Below are 13,887 nucleotides of genomic sequence, written 5' to 3'. Positions count from 1 at the left end.
GAATACACTTTTTGTTCCCCAACTATTTAGGTTTTAATTTAAATTTATTTAGTTTAGAATCTGTATTCAGTACCTGACTACATTTCCCAGTAATCAGAATACATCACTGTCACGTGTTTTCTTCCTCTGCTGTTGTAACTTATAAGCAGAGCGCCGCTGTGAGGCTGCGCAGCTCTGCCGCCCCCTGCTGGTCAGCCGCCGTCACAGCTGCTCGGAGCTTTAGCACCGTTGAAGATGGCGACTGGAGTCCTTCAGAGAGTCCGCGGCGGCTTGGCTCGGGCAAAAAGCGGGGCCCACCCGGCCGGACAGCTGCTGGTCTGGGGCAGGTAAGCCGGTTACCAGTGCGTATGTCCAGTATTCGTCCGTGCAGCGTCTCATGTCGCTTGTTGTGTGTTATTTCCTGCTGGTTTTGTGTTGTGGCTACGATGAGCCTGGCCAAGCTAGCCCCTTATCTGCTGCTAGCCACTCTCTCCTCTGTGGCCTTCAGCTTTAACTCACTCTGAAACTGCTGCACCTTTCATTTATTTATCACAGGATATTTACGATTTAGTCTCCGTGTGTTTGTTGGTGAAACGGAAAGAACACAAGTTTCTGTCACCTTTTGTTAGTGAGCCTCTAAATGCTCAAGGTCAATTTGATAGTTTATTAATCTGCACTGCAAAATCTGGTGCATCTGTTTATATCTTATCAACAGCTTGCAGGGCTTGAGATGCTGTGTTTCATGCACACCAGCATCACCATGTGTGTAGTATATGTATCAGAGGTATTGACATTTTAGGCTTAGGCTGCATTTTGATAAGATCTTTCCTTAAGTATCATCATATAAACCACTAAAGCCCAGAAAAAGATAAAGTTTGTGTGTGTGTGCATGTAATCTGGTGTGAAAGCAGGACACTCCATCCATTTATCGTTCATCACTGTGACTCTTCTTGTGTTTGCAGAGGGTTTGCAACGTCCAGCAGCAGAAACAGAGAGGACAGCTGGTTTAAGTCGCTGTTTGTGAGGAAAGTCGACCCCAGAAAAGACGCACACGCCAATTTACTGACCAAAAACGAGGAGAGTAACCTCTACAAAATTCAGTGTAAGTCGCCTTCTGAATATCAGCGCAAGGTTAACACTCTGTCCTACGAAAATAAAGAGATTTTTTTCTGACGCTTTCCTTTTCAGTCCATAATGTCAAGCCGGAGTGCCTGGATGCATACAACAAACTCTGGTGAGTGTCAACGAGTGTATAATGTTTTGAAACTGTAGTCAAGTTGTGTGAGCACTAAGACGAGTGTGACACCAGGACAGCTATAAAAATATTTCAGAGCAGTCTATTCCTGTGAGGTGATTGACAGGCCAGCAGGAGGACCTCAGTCCTTCACAGAACAACCTTGCTCATACCTAAGATGACTGGACGTTGTGTACTCGTACTTGAGACTAATTTGGGACGTGCAACATAAGACAGACGGCACATGAACAGAAAACATGAGATCGTTGTTTAGATTTTATTATTTTAATTGCTGCTTCAGCAGTTTTCAATAAACTGTTTAGCAGATTTTAATTAACTGTCGAATGCTGCATACCGTATTTCAGTGTTTGGTTTGTGATTTGTCACAGTGAGGATGTTTTGCCCTCCATCCATGCTGATAAGTACTACCCCTGTGAGCTGGTGGGGACCTGGAATACCTGGTATGGAGAACAAGACCAGGCTGGTAGGATTACTTATATTAACACACATAGACTTCTGCAGTCTAACAGGTCTGTAATCTGCACAGTCAGCAGTCAACAGCCTTGTTATACCGCAGATTCACACCTATGAAAGTAATCACTATACATGTGTGGCAGGTTTTTATGAGCTTCTTATTCTTGTAAAACTACATTTTAAAGATGGTTGATGTAATGTTGTAGTGATCACGTGTTGTCTCCTCAGTTCACCTGTGGCGTTACAGAGGTGGATATCCAGCTCTAACAGAGGTGATGAACAAGCTCAGGCAGAACAAGGTGAACATAATTTCACATGCATCTCACTCCTGCTCACTGTCTTAACAGCAGCAGCAGCAGGGCTGTTAATGGTGTTTGCAGTTTGGGTTGATGTAAAGCTTATTGATTGGTGTCCGTTTGCTGTCAGGAGTTCACAGCGTACAGGAAGGAGCGGGGTAAGATGCTGCTGTCCCGCAGGAATCAGCTTCTCCTGGAGTTTAGCTTCTGGAACGAGCCTGTACCCCGAGAGGGACCCAACATCTATGAGCTCAGGACCTACCAGCTCAGGGTGAGTAGGAGCTGCATCAGCATCACAAGTGCATCAGTGTTTTCGTTTGATGGAAGTCTGATATCTAATACTAGTGCTGTGATTTTTCTGCAATCTGAGCCAGAATAATTTTCATACAGGCCCACATGAGGGATTTCTGTGGCACTAAAACAGAGTCTGTAGCCCGTCATGACGGCATAAATGGAGCTGATAGCAGAAACACTGAAGGACTCCGCCAAAAATAACTATATTTAATCATAATTAGTCACACCCAGTTCATTACAGTTCCCATTAACGGGTCTATGCTGATCCATTGTTTAGTTTGTCGTTAGTTTAAAAATGTCCCATTCAAATGCCTAATTTGACTCATGTCTCTGTTTTTCGATCACATCTTCTCCACCTTAAAACTTCATATCAGTGTAGCTGTTTGTATTGAGGTAATTGCTTGTAATTTTTAAACTGCAAGATTGCTACATTAGCAAAACAGCTCAGTATTAGTCAGAGCTCCCAGGACGAAATTATTAAACTGTAAACTGCATGAGCAGACATAACCCAGACCAGCAAGCTAATGTTTAATGTAGAAACAGCATGATGTAAGTGACAGAGCTAATATTCCCTCTTCTGCATCAGGGTGCACAAACACATTGTTCACAATTAGGAATAATTCAGTACAAACACAGACAGTTCTTTGCTGAACTGCTTTGTTGCAGCATTTGGAACTTGAGGGCTTAATTGTGCAGTTGTTGCAGAAAGGGGTCGTTTTACTCTTTAACTTTTGTGGCTCATGTTTTCGCATTTAAACTGATGATATCCTCAATCACATGTTTACCTTCTGTGACCTCTAAATTACCTCCACCCTCACAAAACTACTGTTAGACACATGTGACGATCCTGTGTCTTTAGCAGTCAGAGATGAGAGCAAAAAGTCAATATCTGTGTAATTTATTTATTTATTTTTTCTTCCCCACAAGTTCACTTCATGTGTGTATGTTTATGGACTTACAGAAGGGGCATCGTTATACCGTCTATGAAGCCTAAATGAGTTGCAGCAAACCACACCATCTCCTGCAGATTAAGTCATTCTTTCTAATCTAAAAGACCAAACTGTCTATAGATCACTGCGCCCTGCAACGCATGATGAATACAAGCTATTATCCCTCATCACAGCCTGAGATTATATCCCAGGACCCGCAGGGCGTTTGTTTTCTTAAGCACCGGAGAATGATTGAAGAAGCCTTCGGGTGTAGTTGTTATTGCAGCTTATCTTCACAATGACAAAATACCTGTGCTACATCTTTGCCATTTATTTGCATTAATATGTTTGCTCTGGGTAGAAAAAAAGTTTGGAAAACCCTCCGTCATGTATGTTTAATTGTAATAAAGAATATTGTGTTTTCTGTCCCGCAGCCAGGAACCATGATCGAGTGGGGTAATTACTGGTAAGGCAGCCTAAATTCATTTGATTCTCTGAACTGTAGTTACAGAGCTGTTGCACTACATGAAACCTTTCTCATCATCATTAATAAGAGCAATTCCACAGGGAGGCCCTATATTTGAAGCTGTACTGTCATGCCCTCAAGCCAAGATTCATATTTTAGCGGAATAGTGTGTACACTACAAACGCGTGTACATAATAGTTGAGTAATTTGATCCTGGAAAGATCTGCTGCATGAGCTGACGGAACCAACAGATCAGCATTTATCAGTTGGTACAACACAGCAGATTGCGATGAATTAAAACGAGGATGTGAGTTTTGGATCAGCTTTCAGTATACATTTTTTATGTTGGTCTTTCTGCTCGTGTGACCATTTAATCCACTGGAATACATACCACAACATGTTTGGCTGCTCCAGATGGTTCCAGTGTAAATTGCACCGTCAACTCTTCGCTTTGTTAATTTAACCGAAACCCCTTAAATAATATGCGGTGGCAATTCTTCTTCACACTGCACCTTTTAAAAAAAACAGCATAAATGTGATTATGATGAAAAAAATACCACTGTGAGACAAGTTTTTTCTTATATCAAGTTTTTTTCTTTCCTTATTTTTGCATTTTTGCTTATGTAAACGTGTCTCGATTTGAACAAACCTCTAGTAAATGAAAAGAAGGCCAGCAAAGCTATTTAAAGCAATTTAAGTACATTTTGTGTAGCTGATGGCTTAAACTTCTGCTTCATATTATAGCAACGTGAAGAACTGAGGCTTCACAGTTTTGTATCCAGACAGTGATTATAATTTAAATAGGCTTTAGGGAGAAATATGATGGATTAAAACATCGTGCTCACACTCATTTCAGAAAGACTTGGCCATTGTTTAGATTCATAAACTCACAAAGCTATGGCGTCATCTTATATCTTAACATGATGTTACAAATCATGATCACAGGCTATGGAAGACCATCGTGTAGCTTGTGTTAAATTCGACAGACTAAATACAGTTGAGTGAACTAAACATTCCAGAATAAATTCATAGTTTATCAGCATCCTTCGTTGAGGGCTTGTCAAACATCTCACGTGTGCAGTCTTGGTTTTGTTCTGCTAGTTGAAGCCCTGGTGTTTTCTGGCCCGTGTGTTGTGACCTGAGTTGCTTTTTTTCTGCAGGGCCAGAGCCATTGGATTACGCCAGCACAACAGAGAAGCTGTGGGAGGGTTTTTCTCACAGATCGGTAACCTCTACATGGTCCATCACCTCTGGGGTACGGTTAAATACCAGCTTTTTACAAAATTACACATCAGCTGTGCCGCCGTTTAGATAATCATGCTGGTGCTGAAATCCCTAGTTGCTCCACAGAAAGTTAATGACGACTGATTTGAAGTCATTTAGTCATTCATCAAGAAAAAATGTGCCAAAAATGTGCTTCTTCATTTCAGTTCAGTAGTTTTTTTTTGCCATTTTCTGACATTATTTACACTTAAAGACAGTGCTATTTTTAAACCAGCAGTTGATCAGATGTGTGATGTGAACTGGGTTGCTTTTAAGGAATAAATAAAAACACTTAATTATCACATTTCCTCTCAGCTCTCCAGAGCACTTTAGCTCTTCTACCATAACTGCTTTTTTTTTGGGTTCACTCTGGCTGCTTTCACAGCTTTAGCAGACAGCTGTTATCAGAAAACCCTCAGTACACCATCACGCTATCTGCTCCGAACAGCAAATGACATGAGCGACTAGAAGATGAACACATTGCAGCAGCTAAAAGAGATTTCTTCTTATATAACAAAACTTAAAGGGGGTAACATTTTTGGATTTCATTGAGTGGAAACCAGCATGATTTGAAATGATTGCGCATTATGCTGTGTGTGTCTGCTTGTGTTTGCTAAAATTGGTACAATGATTTAATTTTGAACAGATTGATTTTTAATTTACAGCTGCTCCCAGGTGTCCAGATTTTTTTTGGTTTTTTGAAACTTCAGTGGGTAATCTGACAATTTAAAAACAGATGCCAGGTTCTGGTGGTGGAATCTGGAATAAATTATTACTGACTTCTGATGCATTTATCTTAAGTTGAAATATATGAAATATAATTTGTTGCGTGCAGCTTACAAAGACCTCCAGTCCCGAGAAGACACGAGGAATGCTGCCTGGCAGGAGGAGGGCTGGCAAGAGGTGGTGTATTACACAGGTGAGCAAATCATTTCTAAACAATGTGGTGATTAAAATTCAAAGCTATGGGACTGTGAATCGATCAAAGGCTTTCCCTTTAGTTTTTTACAGTGTTGCCAACTTGTTTAATCACATTTAGAGTTTGCTGAACCTCATCCCAGATTTAAATCTTCACTTTTTACCTTCCTGCAGTTCCTCTCATTCAGCACATGGATTCTAGAATTATGACTCCAACGAAGGCTTCCCCACTGCAGTGAAATGAGAAGCGAGCTGGAAGCTGGAACTGAGTGGCACCCGTTTGAATGTTACATCCATCCAGAGCATCTCCATTCATGAGTTCAGCCTCCTGTCAGTGCTGCCAAACAACATCCCTTCCCTTTTCTCGTCTTTGTTTTGTTACTTCAAGATGTTACTCGGACAGAGACCTGCCATTTATCTGAATTTAAGTTACTGAAAGGCACCGAGGCACTTGACGATGCACAACTCTGTTTTTGTTTTTCGGTTCTGGAGTGGGATGAGTAAATTTAACCACTTTAAACTTACTCCTGATGGTGGTTATGTCAGACATCCCGTGCCACATTAAAACTGGTCCATGAAGAGAGCTCATCTCTGAGTTTAAAACCAACCAAAGTTACTTGAAAAAAATAAAAATCGAGCAGCTGTATGGTGTGTAAATGTGGGAACAGAGATGAATATAGTACTGCTGATACACTCTGCTCAATGCAGTGGCTTTTTATTTATTTAATGTACATTTAGAATACATAACTGGTTGTTTAAAGTGTGCTGAGGAAAAAAAAAAGGCACTTTGATGGAAGCCATGCCATTGCTGACCGAATAGAGAAAGTCTCTGTATATCAATAAAAACTGTATTTCTGTCACCTATCATAACATGACATTAAGTCATCATTTTATATTTGATGTCTATTATGAATCAGACATTGTTTTGCAAATTACTCCTTTCAGTTTCTTTTCCTAGATGTTCCTAGATTCCCTGTCATGGTAACGTTTCATGGTGCCGTGTTTGTAACTATGGCTTCCACTTTTTTCTTGTGAAGACAGCATGCCTGGTTTTAAAATCTGTTTTTACCCAACATGTTTTAATGGGGAATAGCAATCCTATGACCCATATATGATAACGTGAAAACCGGTGGTACTTATCAGTGACTGAGAGAAGCTGCTACAAAGCAGACAGTCGTGCTGCTTCATACTGTAATAGAGGTTTTATTGTTAAAGGAAGCATGTTTATCTGGTCTTTTTATTCAGCAGGAACGATGTAAAGAGGGGAGCAAGAACGCCAACACAGATTAAAATCGTTCAAACAACATCCTTGACAGCATGTTCTCATCTTTGATGGACTGAAGTCACCACATCTCTTATTACAGCACACAGATTTACAATACTCCTACAGTTCATTGCACATGTCATAAATGCTCGGGTTGTATTAGCTTACCTAAATGCTTCGATGTAAAAAGTGCAAAAACACTAAAATCTTCTCCTTACCCTCCACACAGACAGTGTCTGGTTATTTTTTTTTAGTCTGTTCTAGTATAAAAATCAATAGGGCACCATCCCTATTAAGGTAAAATTGGTCTCATTAGTGTAAACATTTTTATTTATTATAAAAATCTACTGGAGTCTAAGGAAAAATGTGCACTGGATATAACCGTCAGTGACACACCCTTAGGTGCAAATATAAAATGTTAAATTAACAACAGTAGTCTTGTAGCATCTCTAAATCTTCTCCAGCTCCTTTAATAGCTCCCCAAAGCTGGTGACGTACCACGAAGACCTCTCCTTCACCTGCGGCCTGACGACGTTCCCTCCAAATCCAATGAAAGCGCTCTGTGGGCAAAAGACAAATGTTGTAATCACACTGCAGCTCCAATATGCTCAGGCTTCAAAAAATACATCAGCAGGATGTGAACACTTACAGCCGGAGGGCAGGCCTCTAGATCAGTGGCTCCATCTCCGATCATCACCACAGTCTTGAAGCCGTATTGTTCCTTCAGCATGCTGATCACTTTTCCTTTTCCACCGCTCTCAGCTGTGGGCTGACTTTCATCAAAACCAGCATACTCTCCTGGAACAAAGATAGAATTATATTCAGAATTTAATCAAACAAGCAGACACAAGAGCACAGACAATTCGATTGAAAGTAGAAGACCTAAGGGACGGGTTTGTAAACAGTTTGATATTAATCTACTCAAAGGGCTACTACTGGATTGTTTTATGCTCTATTTTGTTCAGACATGCACAACGGTCCACTCCTATGAAGTCAAATGCCCTTCCACTGGCTTTTACCATTGAAGTAGAACTTGAGCCGGTTGGCATAGACGTGATGCAGAGGAATGTTTAGCTGAGTGGCCACATGCTCAACAATGCAGCGGAAGCCACCGGAAATGAGGAACACCTTGATGTTGCGCTGGTGCAGACTGTCCACGAGCTCCCTGGACAAAAATAAATGCACATATATCAACACTCACTTTAGAAGGAAGCAGCTTTTCTTTTTACTTGCATCTCACCACAAGTTGTTAATTGGATTGAGGTTTGGGCTCCAACTCAGCCCGCAACATTCATCATGTTGTCTGTAAATTATTCCTGTGTAGCTCTGACTATGTGCTTTAAGTTATCTGGCTCAAAAACAAATCTTCGCCCAAGTCGCAGTTCTCTTGCCGACTGCATCAGGTTGTCTTTGAGGATTTCCCTATATTTTGCTGCATTAATTTTACCCTTGACATTCACAAGCCTTCCAGGGCTGCTGCAGAGAAGCATCCACACATCATGATGCTTCTACCGCCATGCTTCATGGTAGAGGTGGCGTGTTTGTGATGATGTGCAGTGTCTCGTGTTTGCCAAACTTAGCGTTGAGACTGATGGCCAAAAAAGCTCAATATTGGTCTTATCAGACCAAAGAATGTTCTTCCAGTTGACCCCAGTCTCCCGCGTGCCTTCTGGTGAACTCTAGCTGAGGTTCATAATGACCTTTTTTTGAACAGTGCCTTTCTCCTGGCCACCCTCCTATACAGCTTTGACTAGTAAACAACCTGGGCAACATTTGTTGTATGCACAGTCTCTCTCATCTTTGTCACTGAAGCTTGTAACTCCTTCAGAGACTCATAGGTGTCTTGGTGGTCTCCCTCATGAGTCTCTTTTAAGCACTTGTATCTGTCCCCTGACTTCTGCTTTTCATTAACCTTGTCATGTTGTTGCATGGAGTGTTCTTTTGTCCTCATGGTGTAGTTATAACCAGGAGTACTGAATCACCAGTGGCTGGACCTTTCACATACAGGCGTCTTTATACTTCAATCACATGAGACACATTCACTGCACTAAGATGATCTCCATTTCACTGACTGTGTGGCTTATAGCATGAACTGGCTGCACCTGTGTTGAATTAGACGAGTCACTTTAAAGCGGCTGAATACTTACGCAATAAATTTTTTTTAAAATTTTATATTTTTAAATTAATTGACATTACTTTGTAGAAATGTGTTTTCACTTTGTCATGAAAGAGTCATTTTTTTTGTAATTTTTTGGCTAAATTAATCTGATCATGGTTCAATGTTGAAAAGTAACGTGTCATGTAGGAACATTTATGCTGCAAGTAAAATTATATTTCAGACAATTCCAGACACTGTCTAGCTATTGTGTGTTCGAAGGCTTGGAACATACGTCAAAAGCTTGGGTATTTTCTTTTATTTTTTTGATATAAACCACTTCCAGACATACAAATTGCCTGTGTGCTGTAAAAAATATAACAGTTTGTTCTTCACACTCTGCTTTGCTCATCAATATTTCTGGAATACAAGGTCCACTGAATGACGAACTAAACAAACTCGTTACACACTCACCTAACACCTGGAGTCAGCTGAGGTGGGTGGTCTGTTATCAGTTTGTTTACTTGTTCTCTGGAGCATCGGATGATGGAAAGACGCTCAGTCAGGGCCTTTTTAAACGTCATTGAGCCGCCCATTGCTTTGCGAGTCCTGGAACATGAAAGCAACACAAGATGACTTAACAAATCCAGTTTCTTGACAACAATCCAGATACATATGGAATACAGTAGTTTAATTTGATTAAATGTGATGACAGCATGCACACACATACATCTCAGTGACTGCATCCCCCACACCACAGAATTTGGCGAGTTCATCGATGCCTTCTTCTCTGATGACCGTGCTGTCCACATCAAAACAGACAGCTTCTGCCCTCCTGAAGAGTTCCTTAGTCTGTGAAAGAGTTGTCATCCTGCTGAGAAAAGAAAAAAGAAAAGCGTACAGCATGAGAGCAGCAGCAGCAGCAGCAGTGTTTTTCAACTGGATTTACAAGTCTGATGGCACAGATTGAAGGCTGAAGCTTTCAGGCGAAAACTATGTGTTAACACAGGAAAGTCATCTGAGGGTAAATCAGATTGTCATTAGCAGGGTCCCGTGATGCATCTGTTGGTTTAACGAGAGATGTGTGGTTTTACGCAGCAGCTGCCTGACTTCATTACTCAACTAAGCCCTGTGTGCAGTGAATGTCTTTTATCCAGTGGAGCAGCAAACACATCTATTCAGTGGAATACCTATGTGCAAACGTTTCTGCATCGCCGGAGCTCGGTTCCAACCCCAGCCGGGTGGTCGGAGCCAAAAATGCGTTTCATAACGTGGTGCGCCTAAACAAACCATATGAGAGGGATGGACATCCTCTGCGCGTATTGCATCACCCCCAGGCTCCCCACTGAGGAGCAGGCTGGCCAGAAATTAACTAACGCGATGAAACTCAGAAAACGAGTCGCTTCTGCCTGTTTAACACAAGAGCGCACAGCTGCAAGAGACTGGCACTGAAATGTCAGGACTTTATGGTGGGAATACAACCGACAGCGGGATGTTACCTGCGTGTCCTTCGCAGCTCACAACCAGGAACAAACCGTGACACTACTCGAGCGGCAACGGCAGGGTCTTGTCTTCGAGAAAATATATTGAACACAAGCTGTCTTGCGGTACTTACTCGTGAAAGGAGCGTTGACAAGGCACGGACAGCAGCTTCAGCATTCACCGACCGCTCTCGACGGACTCACTGATGAGGAAGAGAGGCGCTGAATGACGGACCAATCAGAGAGCAGTCGCCAAGGGACCGCCCACTACCGGCCCGGCTCCATGGCGACACCAACGGTCAGAGCGGTGGAAAGAAAAACGACCACAAAGACGCACAAAACTAACACAAAAACAATTTAAAACATCAAAGAAATATAAATTTACACCAAAAACATGTAAAACTACCACATGAAGAGTTTTAACATGAATGAAGAAATGTAAAATGTCAACAAAAATGTAAAACTACCACAGCAACAATGCAACAAAAAAAAGATGCAAAACAAAAAGTACCTTTATTAAGCAATGCAAAATAGCCACAAAAATACAGAGCCCCGGAAGGGACACGGAGAAAAAAATAAATAAAATAGAGGTGTCTTTTGCAAGATCTCGCAAAACCTTCTCGGGATCTTGCAAAACTTTCTCAGGATCTCGCAAAAACTTCTGCAAGATCTCGCAAAAGTCACATCAATCTTACTGGACGTTTTGTGAAAACTGTGCCTCTTGCTAAGCACTGCTTGAATGTCTTTATATTTTCGGCCATTTCGAAATAAAAAAAATATAAAAATCTCGTACAGGTGGGTGTCCTCCATTGTCGTTTCTCTGCCAAAAAGACTCTATACCTATAGTTTTGCTACATCTTGCAAAAGTTATAGCGAAAATCGCGAGAACGTTATTGTGAGATCCCGAGAAAGTTTTGCGAGATCTCGCAAAAGATACCTCTATTTTTTTCTTTTTCTTCTCCATGTTTTATTTTCTTTCTCCATGTCCCTTCATACAAAAAAGACATTTAACGATCAAAAAAATAAATAACCTACGATCACAAACAGAGACAAAAGCACCAAAAACTTTAAAAATGGCCAAAAAAGATTCAAAAGAAAAAAACAATAAGGTGCAAAATCACTACAGAAAGAATAAAAATGACGACTAAATGCAACAAAACAATCAAACAAGAAGATCACATAGAGAGATAAATTGACCACAAAGAAATGCAAAAACTGAGGGCTTTTGCTATGAAATGTTAACTACCCAGCAGCTTGATCAAAGAAGCTCTGACTGTACCTATAGAAGACTCACATTTAGGCCTACTCACATATTATTAAAACAGACACAAGGCCAACAGCTCAGCTTGGCAACTGGACTCCTCATAAGATTCTCTAGACAACAAATCACACCCTGGACTCCAAATTGAAGGTAGACACTTAAATTCAGTACTGAATGTACATTGAAACAGTGAATTCAAGTACATGTTTGTGACACAGTAATACAAAAGTGCAAGTACTGCAAAATGATAAAAAAAAAATAAGTGACGGATCTTAATGACCTACCAGGACAATCTGCATTCAAGCTGATCAAACTAGACTTAAACAATAAATCCCAACAGCTGACTGCACTGTGCCTCAATTCAAAACAAATATGGCAGCCCAACAGTAACCTTGATCAGAAATAGTGTCAAATCTTTAATGGCTTTTAATGTACAGTGATCTACACGTTGTTTCATCCCAAACAGTGAATTGTCTTTCAGAGAAACTGGGAAAATGACCACAAAGAGGGACAAGACAATCAACTTTTACACCGAAGGCACCGGGTCTAAATTAAAAGTTCCCAGACAAAGATTTACTTTCATGATGCTGTTGAGAGTTTTTTTTTTTTTTTAAGTCAGTGATCATCAAAAAGCTTTTTAGGAGGCCCTAGAATCAAATCAAAGTATTTATTCAGCTCTTCTTCTAAACTTTAATTATCATGCTACAATGTTAATTTCCAAAAGTGCAAACAAAAACAATCTTTTCAGTTTAGGATTTGGGCTTTCTGCTATGTTTGGGCTCTTGTAACTAGTTTTTTCCCTTTCCACACTGCTGCCTGGATGAGTTGTCAAGGTGATGGGGCAGACTCTTGATAAAATTTGGTTATTTGTTGATTCCGCTCATGATACACACAATTTAGCTTTGGTCTCTACAGTGAACAGCATCGTTAAGGAGGGAAATGTAAAAGACCACTATTTTATTAGTCTTTTATCTATCTTACAAGAAGGTGGTAGTTTCTCTTTAACATAAATAAGGGATTAAGTCTTGCTTACCAATAAGAGTTTGTGGTTCCATATGGAGCAGCAGAAGTCCAGTTATTTATTTTACACTGTCAGCATTTTTATTATTGTACATTTAAGCCAATAAACACATTTAAATGACAACATGATACAATATAGTGCAGCATAAAGCAGTGACTATGTTCAACTACCGATCACATTGATTTAGTTTGTGTTCTAACAGGCCATTTTATCAAAGAGCAGCAATGAAATAGTCAAACATGTGAGGGCAATTGCTCAAATGTTGAACTATTATCTAATTCCAAAATAACCATACTGTAATACAGATGCATTTAGGAGCAACAAAAGTAGCATTTGCTATTCTCTTTATGTACAATTCAGTATATCCAAGAATAGAGATGTCTGCATTGGTAGCAAGACTGCAGTATGTAAATAACCTGTCATATTGTGGACTTTGAAACACACAACAACACACAATACAGAAAGAGGAAACAAGCTACAACAAGTGGGAGTTGTGATAAAGACTATTTCTATAATAGCACATATTAAAGGACCAGTGTGTAGGATTTAGGAAACTTAAATGAATATCCATCACCTTCCAAGTGTGCAGGAGAATACAACAGTGACCACTAAAAATGAGAAAGGCCCTCTTTAGAACTAATATAAAGAGCTAAATGTTAGATAATGAAAACAAAACAATTGTTATTTTAAGAGGATTCTACACAAATAAAAATGATTATGTATGCTTTCTAACATTTCTGTCTAGAGCCCAAAAAATCCTCCACACTGGACATTAAATCAGACGCTATTCAATTAGCAGGATTCTCAACAAGAAAGGTATTTCATTTAGATGCACCTATTTAAAAAATACAATAAATAACAGTCGCCTCGCAGCAAGAAGGTCGCCGTTTCGCGTCCCGGTGGGGGCACCGG

At 40.4% G+C, this 13,887-nt stretch overlaps 2 protein-coding genes across 3 annotated transcripts; one reads left to right on the top strand and one right to left on the bottom strand.

Annotated features, from left to right (window-relative positions):
- Nucleotides 1–204: 204 nt before the first annotated feature.
- nipsnap2 (nipsnap homolog 2) lies at nt 205–7,157 on the top strand. The gene is made up of 10 exons (XM_008276339.1): nt 205–326; nt 942–1,081; nt 1,168–1,213; nt 1,603–1,697; nt 1,916–1,986; nt 2,114–2,254; nt 3,641–3,672; nt 4,833–4,927; nt 5,771–5,854; nt 6,028–7,157. Exons 1-10 carry the CDS (start codon nt 235–237, stop codon nt 6,090–6,092), a joined length of 861 nt encoding a protein of 286 aa, XP_008274561.1. The 5' UTR covers nt 205–234; the 3' UTR covers nt 6,093–7,157.
- psph (phosphoserine phosphatase) lies at nt 7,041–10,916 on the bottom strand. Of its 2 annotated transcripts, none has more exons than XM_008276340.1 (6): nt 10,828–10,916; nt 9,943–10,086; nt 9,687–9,821; nt 8,137–8,282; nt 7,767–7,915; nt 7,041–7,677 (listed from the first exon to the last, which is right to left on the bottom strand). In XM_008276340.1, the coding sequence occupies exons 1-6, from the start codon at nt 10,869–10,871 to the stop codon at nt 7,567–7,569; spliced, it is 729 nt and encodes a 242-aa protein (XP_008274562.1). In that variant the 5' UTR covers nt 10,872–10,916; the 3' UTR covers nt 7,041–7,566. The 2 variants fall into 2 exon arrangements, with proteins under 2 accessions (XP_008274562.1, XP_008274563.1); XM_008276341.1 differs by having other exon boundaries at nt 9,943–10,083.
- Nucleotides 10,917–13,887: the final 2,971 nt, after the last annotated feature.

Source organism: Stegastes partitus, unplaced genomic scaffold (assembly GCF_000690725.1).
Source record: "Stegastes partitus isolate 25-593 unplaced genomic scaffold, Stegastes_partitus-1.0.2 Scaffold69, whole genome shotgun sequence".
Lineage (NCBI taxonomy): Eukaryota > Metazoa > Chordata > Actinopteri > Pomacentridae > Stegastes > Stegastes partitus.
The sequence above is the reverse complement of the archived record's forward strand: the minus strand, read 5'-3'. Positions and strand labels throughout refer to the sequence as shown.